Genomic DNA, 15,632 nt, shown 5'->3' with positions numbered 1-15,632 from the left:
ATGCAATAAAGTATATAAAGTCTCTTAAATAACTTAATAATAATAGTTAGTGTTTGATCCTATTGTTTCTATTGTTGTATCGGTTAATAGTCTATTAGCGAAGAGTATCAACCAACACCTCAAACAACTCTCGCTTAACCGTTGGATCAAAGGTCGGATTGTCAGCGGATCCTCAGCCTGAAACCTTAACCACCGGTGGCCTGGGCCTCAACCTGCCACCGAAGGACTACTATTTCTATATTTTTACATATTTTTATTTGCCATTTTTATAAATATATTTAAAAATGTAATCATAATGGAATATATTGCATAAAAGAAATAGTTAGTGTTAACATAATAGAAAGTATAAATACGATCCTTGGATTTTTTTTAAGATATCTAGATGAACGAAATCGAAGAGGTAAGGAAACTTTACCTCAGATTCACCAATTAAAAATTTTCTTAACGCTCACAATTTTGAATTTTAAATTTATATTCAATTTGAAATTACGTTAGACACAATTCTTTACGTGTCACGCCAAATCAATGATAATTGATTCATTTAATACTTGAAACGGATATTCTGTTAGAAATTTTTACTAAAAATAAATAAATAAACATGATTAAAATCTAAAAGCAATCGTAATCTCTTCAAAAAAAAATTGAAACATTACCAGACACTTAATTTAGAATCAATTTACTGTCGATTGTGGTATCACCGATCGGTATTCTACCATCGGTACCGGATCGAATTGTTTAGCAAACAATATAAATAATAGTGGTCGGAGCGTTGTGACCAGTTCGTCTCGCGGCGTCATCCTCGCCGTACGTCACCTCCGGTGTTTAATTTTATCGGTTATGATATTATGAATAATATCTCGTTTCGAAATGGCATTTATCTGGATTTTATTATTAGCCGTGTCCACGTCTGACTGTTTGAGTATAGGAGTTAAACAAAATGTGACAAAACGTCAAGTTGATGGAGACTTTTTTCCAGATTGGGTGCCTTTTAAGAATAAGCACGGTGCTGAGCTGGGAGAGTTTATTGATGTAGCTAAATCTAAACCTAAGAAGAGGCTAGCGCTACCTGTGAATTTCATAATGAAAGCTGTTGCGGAATCTGAAGGAGATGACTATTACGATAAAGGGCAGGGAGGCAGCGATAGTGACGATTACTATGAAAAAAAGGAGTGGTCCGATCAACATAGACCTGCTAATGCTGTTGATCCAAAAAAACTGATAAATCATACAGATATATCTGATATAGACGGCATTGTTGACATTATTACCAAACCCAGAGATGATCTTGTTCTTAAAGCGATTCAACAACGGATAAAATTGCCAGGAAAGAATAGAAATGATAAACCCAAGCGTGAAAATGAAAAAGAAATTTTACATAATAAAGATTCGGAAGAATTTGTCATTGAAGTGAGTGACAAAAATAGTACAACTGATAACCCCACTCCGAAAAATGAAGATACTAAACAAGAAAAGATTTTAGAGACCAGTGCAGAAGAAAGTGAGGAAACAGAAGAGGATGAAGAAAAAGACGAGAAAGAAAATAAGAACAAGAAAGACGAAAAAGGCGAAAGTGGGGAACAACAAGAAGAAAATAATGATGCAGCGACTAAAAGTGATGAAAAAGAAGATTCAGATGATGAACAAAGTGCTGTAGATAAAGCAAAAGAAGACGCAGAAAAAAGTGAAAAACAGCGTGAAAGTGAAGCAAGAAAAGCAAAAATACTAAGCACAGTTGATGAATTAAAAGAACGACATGCAGAAGAACAACGTTCTATTTCAGAGAAAATGAAAGAAGAAGAACAATTTGAAGAGGAGCTAGAAAGAGAATTAGAGAGGAGTGGGAAGAAAAGAGAAGACGAAGACAAATATGCCCATCCTGGCTCACGATGGAAAAAACTTACTCACGACCTAGATGATTATGAAGATAACGACGCATCATTAGAAGATAAATATAAAATAAGTTCATTTAAATCAACTACCACAACGCAACTACCCAGGGAAGCAGGTAAACGAAAGCATAAGTCAAACAAATCAGCAGCGAATGGAAAGCTTTCTGTGTTTAGAAACCCGAATTTGTATACCGTAAATGATGAAGAAGATTATTCAACAACTACACCAAAATCAAAAAAGGTTAAGTCGCGTAGACCTGAAAAGTTCTCCTCGAAATATACAGCTCAAGACAGCGCAGAGGACGAAAATATACGTATATCACTAGTGCCTTTAGATGATTCAAAAGAAGGAGAACCCACTCTGTTCTTTCCGAAAAAGAGAAGTGGTAAGCGTAGACTTAAGGTGAAAACAACTACACCCACACCAGATACTACGGCTGATTCAAGTGAAGAAAAAACTGATTTAATAAAAGAACCACCAATAACTGATTCTTATGCCGAGACCAGTCCGAGTGCACCGGATGCATATTCTTCTGCATCAAATACAGCTACAGCTGAAACAGGTCCAGAAGATACGGCTCCATCTGCTTCTGATGTCACCGACACCGCTCCGTCTGCTTCTGATGTAACAGACGCCGCTCAAGCTTCTACAGATAAGAAAGAAGAGAAAAAGAGCGATGACTATCATCGGGAATCAGGTTAGTTAATTATTTCTTTTTCGAGTATAAAATATATATTTTTTATTTTGATTGTTTTCTAAAATGTGCTGACAGTAACAAATACAAAAAAAAAGAAATATTAAATAAATAAATAAATAAATAAATATCTACACAATACACGCACGGTCGTCTGTCCCTAAAGTAAGCAACTTAATGCTTGTGTTATAGGTAACAGCCGACTGGTATAGCTAAATTTTTTTTTGATAAACATACTTATGAATAATACATATATAAATATACAAATAAATATATACATTACACCCAGACTCTGGGTGGGAATCGAACCCACAACCCCCGGAGCAGAAAGCAGGGTCACTACAAACTGCGCCAACGGGCTAGTCAATATTGGATATTGGATTTGGTCCTTCGAAAGTTATACGTTTACATAAATTTCGGCGGATTATTTTTATTTATTGGTACATTATACAAGACCGACGATCTATGTAAGATTGTCGGTCGTAAGTATAAGTTGGATGAGGATTGCGGAAAACCGGGATGTCTTGCGCGAATATGGGGAGGCCTATGTCCAGCAGTGGTTATTGCAGTCCTGAACTGACTGACATAATATTTCAAACTTTTCAATGTATCATTCTATAGATATACCGATTACCTTGATTATTCATTTTAGCAATCTATTTGATCAAAGTTAAAATATTATAAGTTTGAATATTAAGATTTTCTTGTAAATTATTTTCCGCATACAATAAAAAGTGTGTGTACTTACGCGCGTAAAAAGATATAATTCATTGGCTAGCTAACTTTACGTTGCCAACTTCTTCATTCTATCCTAACTTCAGGGTGTCGGTTTTTTGTGACGGTGTGCGCGCGTATCGTGAAAATTTACTCTCATTATTTTTCTATAACGTGCCAAAAGGAGTGTAACTTCAGAAAAATCGTTAATGATATTGGAATTGATTCCTTAAGAAAATATATTAAGCATGTGGTTTAAAAAATATGGGCTATATTTATAAAATATAGTGAAAGCGTGTGAAACAATATCGCTAAACAGTAATGCAAGATGCCTTGATAATAATATTTTTAAATACCACAGTGGCGAACGCGTTGGCGCAACGGTCACAGCACTGGTTTGTGGCTGTTGCGCTGGCATTTGCGGGTTCGATCTCCACACATGACAAAAGAATTTATTGGCCATAGTATATGTGTATGTTTTTCCGTAGTCTGGGTGTTTGTGCAATCAAATCTGTGCAGTTGTGAGTCTCCCCATCGTGCCTCGGAGAGTACGTTAAGCCGTCGGTCCCGGTTGCTACCATGTACACCTGATAACGATCGTTACTCATAGTAGGGAATATATCCGTCAACCCGCATTGGAGCAGCATGGTGGATTAAGCTCTGATCCTTCTCCTTCATGGGGAACTCTTTCCCCAGGCCTTTTTATTTTAGGCCTCTGCCTATGCCCAACAGTGGGATATTACAGGCTGAAGTGAAATACCACGGTTATCGTTCTTAAGACGCAAACTCTTGTTGCGTGTCAGATATGACACACCCACTTTTTTATATAATTTATACTACTAAATAGAGAGCTATTTTTTTTTGTTCGGTTATACTGCGAAAACTGCTGAACCGATCGGAATTATACTAATACTATAAGATGCAGCGTGTTTCGGAGAAGGTTTTAGTATATGATATATTGGTGATTGTGTGACTTATCTCGAAAAAAAATGTGGATGGACAGATGACGCTACTTTTGTTATATCTTAGGAAACATTTTTATCATTTTATCTGTCCGAATCTATCTCTTCGTATACTTTTCCAAAACATTTCAATTTGCATCAACCTTTCACGTTCTATTTACGTTATGAAATATTTGGGTTCGTGTCGCATCCACGCATATCCAGACCCAGGATTATTTACAGTTAGATTTATAAAATTTGTTGCATTTTAAACCTTATTCAAAAGACATAGAATTGAACCTAATATTTTGTATAACCTTGTAAATCTAGAAGTACCTAATTTCCTTAACAAGGGTCTGATACTAAAACGTGGCCAATGATAAAAATTATGGATTACCGAACTCAACGTCAGATGATATTGTAAATATATGCTTACAGTAAGTTAGTAATGGTAGAGTGGACGAATAAGACCATTTTTTTACCAAGGGACTTGCATAAAAAAGAGTTTAAAAAGGTTTGAAAAGCCAAGATTTAAACGACCAAATTAAAAAAAGTGATTTATATATTGTTACCGAATTTAATACTAAATATCATTATTAGAACTGTATAACAAACAGTGAAACGAATTTCGACCGAAAACGAATTTCACAAAAACTGTCAATGAATAAATTTTCAATTAACCTAAATCTAAGCCCGCAAGAATCGCCCCACTGATAGCTAAACGCCTCTCTTAACAAATAGAAGATAAGTTCTGACATAAATAGTCGCTATCGGGTGAGAACAATCTGAACAGATGGCTTTACGTGATGACGATGCTTTGATACAGTGGTCAAGACCACTTGCTATTTATTAGTGGCAGGTTCGATTTCCGCTTCTCACTCATTCGTATACCTCACATTTCTATAGGCCTCGTAGATTTTGGCATTTGTGCTTTTGTTTTTGGGCAATAGACATTGTAAAAATTATATGGGAATCCGTTGAGTGTAAGGAGTTTATCTATATTCGTCCTCTCGGAGGTACGGTGGAAAGACCCCTCCAAGGACATGGAAGGAAATATTTGTGTAAATGCAAATAACTGTTTTGAGCGCGAATCAAATCTACGACCGGTGATGAGGTAACATTTCGTACTACACTAGAACGATTTTTTTAATGAGGTACACCTCGTTTGCCTTACCTAAATGTGACCAATAAAAATGCAATGAAAAGCCCATTTAAGTCACTGATACTTATTAAAATTAATAGATAAAGCGTATTATTCCGTGCAGGATTACATCTATTATTACACTAAAACAGAAGAAATATTGGGTAAACCCATATATTTATACAATGAACCATGTTGGAGGTTACCAATTTCAAAAGGAAATAGTAGCGCCAAAAATATGTGGGCATTAATTTTTTTGAATAGTTTAGAATGACGATATCAAGTTTTGAAGAACTACGAGTATTTACAAAAGCATCTCGTTTACAAAAACAATATGTGTTCAGAAAACCTGTTGATCATATGGAGATGCTTGGTTTTTTTTTTATAAATAGAGTTATGTCCACAGGCTTAAAGTGCCCATGCTTTTGTTATTCCGATTTTTAGTTTTATTACTGATCGTTTACTTGTTACACTACTGCAGCTTACATTAAGAGAACTAATTATTCTGTCTTAGTATCCCTAATGCAGACGTGAGTCCACCGACCAAAATTATGCTAAACTTAATTGATATCTTATATGCAAAAAGACATAGAATTATATTGCGCCTTACTTTAATTATTGTTGTCACTATTATAATAATTATTATTATCTATGTTTATATATACACTTACTTGCTATCTATAATATATGTACACTTATTGTCTAGTTAACGTATATGTACACTTATGGCCTACTTGGCCTAAAGAGAGATGCTTGGTTTAACTATCAAGTAAGAAATAAAACGAACTTATCATAAATCAAAATGTGTTTATTTATCACTAGCCGTCAACGCGACTTCGTCCGCGTGGAATTTAACAAAATATTTATCGTTCGGTTTGTAGAGTTATAAAAAAAAATCAAGAATAAAAGTAACCTAAGTTACACATTATTACATCAGCTAGCTATCAGTAAAAGTCTCGTCAAAATCTGTCCAACTGTTTCAGAGATTAGCTGGAACAAGCAGACAGACAGACAAAATTTGTAAAAAATGTTATTTTGGTAAATGTGCCGTGTATGTACCGCGTACATACATATGATTTTAGTAAAAAGCCATCATTTTAATATTACAAACAGACACTCCAATTTTATTTATTTGTATAGATTAAAATATATATAGTAAAAAATATGTAGATGCATCAGTCGGCTGCTATAATAAATATAACATAGGCATAAATTCTCTAACCTAGTAACAGACGACCGTGTGTGTATGTTAAAGATATTTATTAACTGTTCTGTTCGAAATTAAACGGTTCGTAAGCATAACTTTTTTTAACCCAATTCAAAAAAAAGGAGGAGATCCTCAAGTCAATGTTTTTCGTGATATTCGATAGCTTTTTACTGGATGTACAGATTTGATTGTTCTTTAATTTTTGAGTTATATCTAATAATAGGTATTTAAATTCTGTTTATTATTGAAACAATTACAATTACTTAATATGTCAAGTTCGAAAGTGACCTGTTCGTAAGCAAAACCAATGGTTTTCGAATATAGGAACAGGGTAATAGTTTTGCGAACGACTAGTGTGAACTCGGTCGTAACGCTCCGTTATAAAATCAATTCGCAATCCACGTCACCGTGAAAGTGAATTTAGAATGTTTATTTTGTTAACGTCTAGTCATTTGGCTTATTACCTAAAATTAGTATCGCTAGGATGTTAGGTAAGTCTTTATTTTGTCGTGAAATCACGAATGTAATATTCTTATTTTGTGACTAACCCGTTGGCGCAGTTTGTAGTGCTTTCTGTTTCGCGGGTTGCGGGTTCGATTCCCGCCTAAGTCTGGGTGTAATATTTGTATTTATATATGTATTACTTGATGTATATTTAAAAAAAAATAGTTTTAACAGTCGGATGTTACCTGTAACACAAGCATTAAGTTTCTTATCATAGGAATAGACGACCGTATGTTATAAGACATTTATTTATTATTTATTTTTATTTTAATAAATTATAAATTTTGCCAATATTTATTACATCAGTTGTATAAATTCTTAAATTATTTATCTGAGGTAGGGCAAAAACATCAGGAAATTTCCTGCTCAAAATATGGAGCCGCCCGACTGGGGTAGTACCTCGACCTTACAGAAGATCACAGCAAAATAATACTGTTTTCGAGCAGTATTGTGTTCCTGTTGGTGAGTAAGGTGACCAGAGCTCCTGGGGGGAAATAAAATCGCATAGGTTGCGGTGGCTCGGACATGTCGAACGCATGGGGGAGGATCGAGCAGTCAAGAGAGTCTGGGTCGACCAACTGGACGTAGACCGGTGGGTCGACCCAGATACTGCTGGAGGGACGTGGTTGATGCAGACTTGAGTGAGATCCAAGCCAATAATTGGCGGGAAATCGTGCAAGATCATGCGAAGTGGAGAAATTTTGTTTCGGAGGCCAAGACTCACTTCGGGTTACTGAGTCAGATGAGTTAGTTAGTTAGTTTTTATTATAAAAATTAATAACTAAATACCTTGCTTAGCGCAAAACTCGTACACCGCTAGACTAATTCGGTTTACTTTTTTTAGCTTTTCCTAATACTTCAAAGAAGTTTCGTATGAAAACGAAATAATTGTGTATTTTCGCAAACGAAAAAAAAAACGATTTTAATTAAATTGACAAGTATATAGACGTAAAAATCGTCAAGTTAAGCGTTATAAAAATTACTCAAAAAGTAGTCATCAGATCTCAATCAAATTTAAATAACAAGCATCAGCTTTCTGTTAAAACAAGAACCATCAAAATCGGAATAGCCAGTAAAAAGTTATGAGGTAACATACCCAAAAAAAAAATCGAATTGAAAACTTCCTTTTTGTAAGTCGGTAAAAATTTTAAAAATTTTGGAGATATAAGAACATTTTTGGAAAAACAGCGATTATTTTAACCTCACGTGTCTAAAAGTTCACAACAGGTCAACGTCCCTACGTTTAAATACAATACAATTAAATTATTATTAATAACAATAATTCACAATACCAACACTGAATACAAGGTGGTCGCGCTAATTATCCTGGTTTTCATTTTAATATCCATGATGGTTGTTTATATTTGTAATCTGTAACCAATCGATTGTCGACTCAAGGTGTGGTGACTTTTTTTAACTTCAAGTTACCGCTTCAAATCAATTTCACGTTAAATTGGAGCATTATTACAAGTATTGAAAGTTACATGGATGCGATGGACGGGGAGAGACGATCCCTTCATTGTAGAAATACAAAAACTTGATAGTGCCAATGGCGATGGCTAGCCCACAGGTCTACAGCAGCTAACAATGGCTGAAGCAACAATTTATTTATTTTATGAGAGCTGCCAATATTAATTACATGTTTAATAATTGAGAATGAAAACAAAAATCTTCTTATTTAAGTTCTTAAATAGGTGATTAGCATTGCGCTGTAGGCTGTAGAGAAGTGATCTCGTCGTTGCTAAAATACTTTTTAAATGACAAAAGAGGATTAAAATTAAACTTAAATATACAAACTCTTTTAATAAAACTTTTTACGAAATACTGGCCATTAGAACGTTATTAAAAAAACACAAAAAGTTCGTTCACCTTGTTTTTTTACGAACGTTTTCACGGTAACTGGACAAGAGTTAACATCTTTCATCTATTGTATTGACGTTGATTGATACTGACCGCAGTTCTAATTTAATTTTTACATAATAGTTACATAACAAATTTATTTATACTTCGTACGATTTATTTTCGCTTAGAACCGAATATAAAATGATCATACAAAAATTTCGATCTAACGGGTATATCGTTCCATAGCTTAATTGGCTAACCGACACGGTCAGTCGGAGATGCAGGTTCGATTCCCGCTGGAACGGTCGATTTTTGACATGATATTACAAATTGTTTATCTATACTTATAATAAAAACCCGGTTATTAATTAATTCGAAAGAAAGAAAGAAAGACATTTATTTGAGACACATAATAATTCGCTATAATATAGACACGCTTCCTAATCATTTTTGTTCTAATGTGTATGTATATTAAGACTGTTGATTTATCTACACCCCACTGCTGGGCGAAGGCCTCTTTCTCGCGCGTATATACAGGAAAATGGTTAAAACTTAATGCACCACGCTGCTCCACTTCGGGCTTGGCGGATACTTTACCCACCAATAGTAAATGTTGCTGTTAGGTGTTTATAAAAACATCCAGGCTACCTATGTGCCAGTATGTATATTCTTCTCCGAGTTTATGTGTCTGGAGGATATTACTAACAGAAGTAAGACCTTGTTTGTATACTCTTGTAAACATTATTTTGTTTTACTTTGTATGTTCTAGTCGTTTCATAACAACTAAAGAAATTAAAATTAAAGTGGATAGAAGTGACCTGATTATGTCTAAGTTTGTCTAAAAAATTTCATAACACTAAACTGATAGTGACACTAAAATGATAGTGACGACCGATTTTGGTTCATTGGTACAGTGACCGAGTTCTAATAGGGGGGGGGGGGATATCTTTTCAAAGCAAATATTTGTTTCTTGTCTCGGTGTCTCTAAATCTCGGTGTGTGTGTGTGTGTGACATTTGAACATACGGATGTTAAAAATACTACAATTGGTAATTTTTTAAAAATAAAATAAAATTTGTAAGTCTTTTGTGTAATACAGGTTTAACACGTACTATACAAAAAAAATAAAGAAATAACAAGTGTGCTTTAGACCACACGACTGAAGTAAAACTTCTGCACAATAGGCCTGCACTGCGTCTTAGATATACGAAACGTAACTGGCAAGAGGAAGAGAGAAAGAAAATGTGTGTTCGCACCTCTCTCTCTAGCTCCGTTCGCCTCACTCGATCACACTTTTCTTAACGCTGTCGTCACGCATTCGCCAGCTTTTTAACTTCAATAAAATAACCGCAGCGGTTAGAAAGAGATTACATCGCTAGAGAGAATTGAAATTATTTAAACTTGTTATCATACTTTCTTCAATTATCTCCAGATTAATTCGGAGAAATTGCAACGCGTAGCGTTACGAAACTGTGTAAACATTTCGATTTTCCCTTTTTATTACATCATGGATGTCTTTAGATATTATATTGTTCTTATGTAACGCAGCCGGTAACATTCCCACTGCTGGGCATAGGTTTCTTTCTCAATGTAGAAGGATCGAAGCTTATTCCACTTTGCTGCTCAACTGCGGGTTGGCGGATAATATACCCTACTATGAGTAACGATCGCTATCAGGTGTACATGATAACGACCGGGACCGACGGCTAAACGTGCTCTCCGAGTTACGGTGGAGAGACTCACAAGGGCAGACATCGAAACCGGAATCAAATATTGCTTAAATGCAAATATTCATACCGAGTAGTAATCGAACCCACAAACCACCGGTGACAAGGTACCCATATCGCACGTGCACTACTACACCGGAGTGGTTGTTAAACAAAGCCTTTAGCTTTTTAATATTAGTACAGATTATTAGATAGACGACACATTGCGGTTGCGGGTTCGATCCCCGCACATGACAAACATTTGTATTGGCCATACAGGTGTTTGCCGTGTTCTGGGTGTTTGTGTAGTCCTTGCGGGTCTCCCCACCGTGCCTCGGAGAGCACGTTAAGCCGTCGGTCCCGGTTGTTATCATGTACACCTGATAGCGATCTGTTATATCCCATTTTACAACGCAGTAAAAGCTTCATAAGCATTTATATTATACACTGTATTTTTCCTATAGTTTTATCATTACTCAGCAATTGAATTATATTGTTTCTTCGTTAATATTATTTTTATTAAAAAACAGTCAGTTAGACTCAGAGCCCCGAGTAGATCAGACATCAATTTAAAGTTCGGAAGTCAGTTATCCAACATTGTGTCCAATCTTTTTAAATAAAGCAGTTAGCGGTGTAAAGTAGTTTTTTTTTTAAAAGACAAACAGGGTCGGCATCCTAACAAATTGGTGTCAGAAGTGGGATACCAGAGAAGTCTGACGACGTAGAGTCAAGGAACAGACGCTGGTATCCGAACAGAGCCACCCTTAATTTTTGACCGACAGTAAGCCTTGACCAAAGGTTAAGCCTGCGTCAACTACAAAGGACGACGATAAGCCTCCGCTCTTAAGCGTGAGCCCGCTCCAGCCGCTCAAAGGACGACGATCAGCCTCCGCTCTTAAGCGTGAGCCCGCTCCAGCTACTGCATCCAGGACGACGGTCAGCCTCAGCATATCGTCTGAGCCCGCTCCAAGTCTCCGGGTCTCCAGGTCTAGCTCACCACACCAAGAAAATTCCATCCGCTCCAGTTACGAGAGACGTCACCGCAACGCGACACCGGTTCCCACGCGACGACATGCGAGTGTGTATTGCCGTTTTCTTGTAAGTGTTTTGTGATATTTATAAAGTATTAAGTAAATTAAAAAATTTAAGAGCTAAAAGTGCTCAAATTAGTAGAGTTTTATAAATCAGTGTTCTAAATCAGTGTTCTAAATCGTATAAACTCTGAATCTACTTAATTTAAGATTTAAGCATTTTTATTCTATCATTGTCATATTGTACTTATTGTATTTTTGTCCTATTATAAGCTCAGCATACATAATAGTATTTTAAGCTAATGTCTCTTAAAGCGGAATCATTGAAAAGAACCGAAATGTCTGAAAAAATTACATTATCCTTTTTAACAAAATTTATCAAATCATATAGTGGGGATAGAGAATCACTCCCTGCATTTCTTACCAATTGTGAGAATGCGATGTCACTGGCTAATTTAGACCAACAACAAATTTTATGTAAATTTATATTATCGCAATTAGAAGGTAAAGCTCAGGTTGCATGCAGTTTAAAACATTTTTCAAATTGGTCAGACTTAAAAACATTTCTAAGGTCTACATTCGGAGAAAAGAAACATGCGACTCATTTATTGTCCGATTTACAACATTCTAAACAATTGCCAAATGAAGACGTAACAAAATATTCATTAAGGATAGAGCAAATTTTAACGCGAATACATTCAGATATCCATTATAGCTGTAAGGACGAGAGCGAGCTCCCTGGCCGTATAGCTGCCATGGAAGACCTTGCTTTAAATTCATTTTTATTAGGGCTTAACCCTTCAATTTCTAATATCGTTAGGTGTAAAAACCCTCTAACTCTCAGTGATGCTATACAATATGCAACTGACGAGGAAAAATTATTTAATTTATACAAAATTAATTCAAGACCTCAGAAACAGTGTTCGATATGTAATAAGGTAGGACATAGTTCCTCAGATTGCTATAAAAATAAAGAGCCTAAATATTCGCGAAAACTATTTCACATAAATCCAAAAAATAATTTAAATACAAACTCTAATATATTTTATAATAAAACGTGTAATTATTGTAAACACGTCGGTCATACGATCATGGAATGTCGCAAGCGTCAATTTAATATGAAACGCCGTGTGAATACAAGCAACGTGCAACATGACACGTCAAATGCTAATTCTAATATTGCCGGTGCACATACATGTGAAAACGAACCGAATAATTATATAAATGATTCTCAATCGATTAATCGTCATGAAGATTTAAATTAAAAAGGATTTTGGTTCCGTGTCTGCCAAAATCCATTCAAGGTCATAAGGACACGCCATATTCCAACTTTTCTACTAATTTTACTAAATCTAAATTTCAACACAAAATGTTGAATCCTATTACGAGTAACTCTACTAAATCCAAATCTCAACCAAAAGTGTTGAGTCATACTAAATCTACTAAATCTAAATTTCAACACAAAATGTTGAATCCTATTACGAGTAACTCTACTAAATCCAAATCTCAACCAAAAGTGTTGAGTCATACTAATTCTACTAAATCTAAATTTCAACAAAAAATGTTGAATCCAACTAACTCTACTAAATCCAAATCTCAACCAAAAGCGTTGAGTCATACTAACTCTACTAAATCTAAATTTCAACAAAAAATGTTGAATCTTACTAATTCTACTAAATCCAAATCTCAACCAAAAGTGTTGAGTCATGCTAATTCTACTAAATCTAAATTTCAACAGAAAATGTTGAATCCTATTAACTCTACTAAATCCAAATCTCAACCAAAAGTGTTGAGTCATACTAACTCTACTAAATCTAAATCTCAACCAAAAATGTTGAGTCCTACTTGCTCTACTAAATCTAAATTTCAACAAAAAAATGTTGAATCCTACTAACTTTACTAAATCTATATCTCAGCCAAAAGAGCCGAGTCCTACTATTTTTAAGGGCAAAACTAATCATCATAAGTCTCAAAATGTTACTAACTCTAAGAATATATCATTCAAATCTAACTTAAATAACTCTAAATGTATGTCTCGATCAAATGAACTTAATTCTACTATTTCTAGTGGTAAAATTAATTGCCAAAATACTAACTCTAATATTAAAACTATGTTACATACATGTGACTTAAATACTAATTGCAAATCCAAACTTATTTATGAAATTAATAATTATAGCAAAAAGGTATCTTTACCTCATATTTATTTAAATTCGAAACTTGCCTCGAATAAGTTGTGTTTCCTTGTCGATACAGGATCATCTATCAGTATTATAAAAGGTTCCTGTCTATTACAAATACCAAATTTATCAAATGAAATTGTCAAATTAAAAGGAATTAACAGTTCTGAAAATCCTGTGGAAACATTAGGTACCTTTCAAATGGAATTTAATATCTCTAACGAAATATTTAAATATAAATTTCACGTAACAAAAGATAATATTAATTTAAATAATTATGACGGAATTATCGGTAGTGATTTTTGCAATTATTTTAAATCAAATATTAATTATTATTCTAAATTTATGACAATAATGAATCATTCTATTCCGATTATCTATACACAGCCAACTTATATCATTCCGGCTCGTGCTGAAGCCGTTATCGAGTGCACTGTATCAAATTACTCGCCCGACTTATATCATAACAATGAAGCTCTCGTATTAAATCACACCTTAAGTGAAGGTGTTTATGTCGCTAATTGTATAGTAAAGGTAAAACCAAATAAGAAAATAAATCTTTCTATTTTAAATACAACTGAAAATGATATTGAAGTAAAGAATTATCATGTAAAGTTAACGCCAATTGAACGAGATTGTTTCGATTCGGAATCTTGTTTTAATATTAATTCTATTTCGAGTAATAAATTTGATCGTGCAAATAAAGTTTTAAGCCTTATACGCTGTTCACATCTAAATGATGAAGAGCGAAAAGCTCTCTTAGAGTGTTGTTCTTTATATACAGATATTTTTCATATAGACGGTGAACCCTTAACCTTCACGAATGCTATTGAACACACTATTAATACAGGTGATGCACCTCCTATTCATGTCAAATCTTATCGGTTTCCCGAGTGCCACAAAGAGGAAGTCGATTCCCAAATTCGAAAGATGTTGGACCAAGACATTATCCGACCTTCTATTTCGCCGTGGAGCGCCCCGGTTTGGGTAGTTCCGAAAAAGATGGATGCTTCTGGCAAACAAAAGTGGAGAATAGTAATTGATTACCGTCGCCTTAATGACGTCACTGTTTCCGAAACTTATCCACTACCTCTTATCACCGACATTCTTGACCAACTAGGTCATTGCAAGTATTTTAGTACTCTGGATCTTACAAGTGGTTTCCATCAGTTAAAGACATGTCCCAAAGATGCTCCAAAAACAGGATTCACAATAAGCACAAATTCAAGCATGTCTGGACACTACGAGTTTACTAGAATGCCTTTTGGGTTAAAAAATGCCCCAGCCACGTTTCAAAGGCTAATGAACACCGTATTATCAGGTTTACAAGGCTTACATTGTTACATTTATTTAGACGATTGTATAATATACAGTCAAAATTTACAAGATCACGTGATGAAATTAAAACTTGTATTCGACAAATTTCGCCAATTTAACTTAAAGCTTCAGCCAGACAAATGCGAGTTTCTAAGACACGAAGTCACTTACCTTGGCCATATTATCACCGACAAAGGTGTTTCTCCAAATCCTGATAAAGTAAAAGCCGTTTCACAATTCCCAGTTCCTAAAAATCCTAAAGAAATTAAGTCTTTCTTAGGTCTAGTAGGCTATTATCGCCGATTTATCGAAAATTTCTCCAAATTAACAAAACCACTTACTTCTTTATTAAAAAAAGACGCAACTTTTCACTGGTCTCAGGAACAACAGATCGCTTTCGATATTTTGAAAGGAAAATTAATTAATGCTCCGCTGCTTCAATACCCAGATTTTTCTCAACCGTTTA

The 15,632-nt window shown here is 34.8% G+C and overlaps 1 protein-coding gene across 1 annotated transcript in view; it reads left to right on the top strand.

The window, feature by feature from the left end:
* The first annotated feature begins 867 nt into the window (after positions 1-867).
* LOC123662800 (histone acetyltransferase KAT6B-like) overlaps positions 868-15,632 on the top strand; it is a 38,770-nt gene continuing 24,005 nt past the window's right edge. Inside the window, exon 1 of the mRNA XM_045597596.1 lies at positions 868-2,587. Within this exon, the coding sequence (XP_045453552.1) occupies positions 868-2,587 (1,720 nt within the window). The remainder of the gene's footprint in view (positions 2,588-15,632) is intronic.

Source organism: Melitaea cinxia, chromosome 19, assembly GCF_905220565.1.
Source record: "Melitaea cinxia chromosome 19, ilMelCinx1.1, whole genome shotgun sequence".
In the NCBI taxonomy this organism is placed as follows: Eukaryota; Metazoa; Arthropoda; class Insecta; order Lepidoptera; family Nymphalidae; genus Melitaea; species Melitaea cinxia.
Note: the sequence above shows the minus strand (reverse complement) of the source record. Positions and strands in the feature narration are given on the sequence as shown.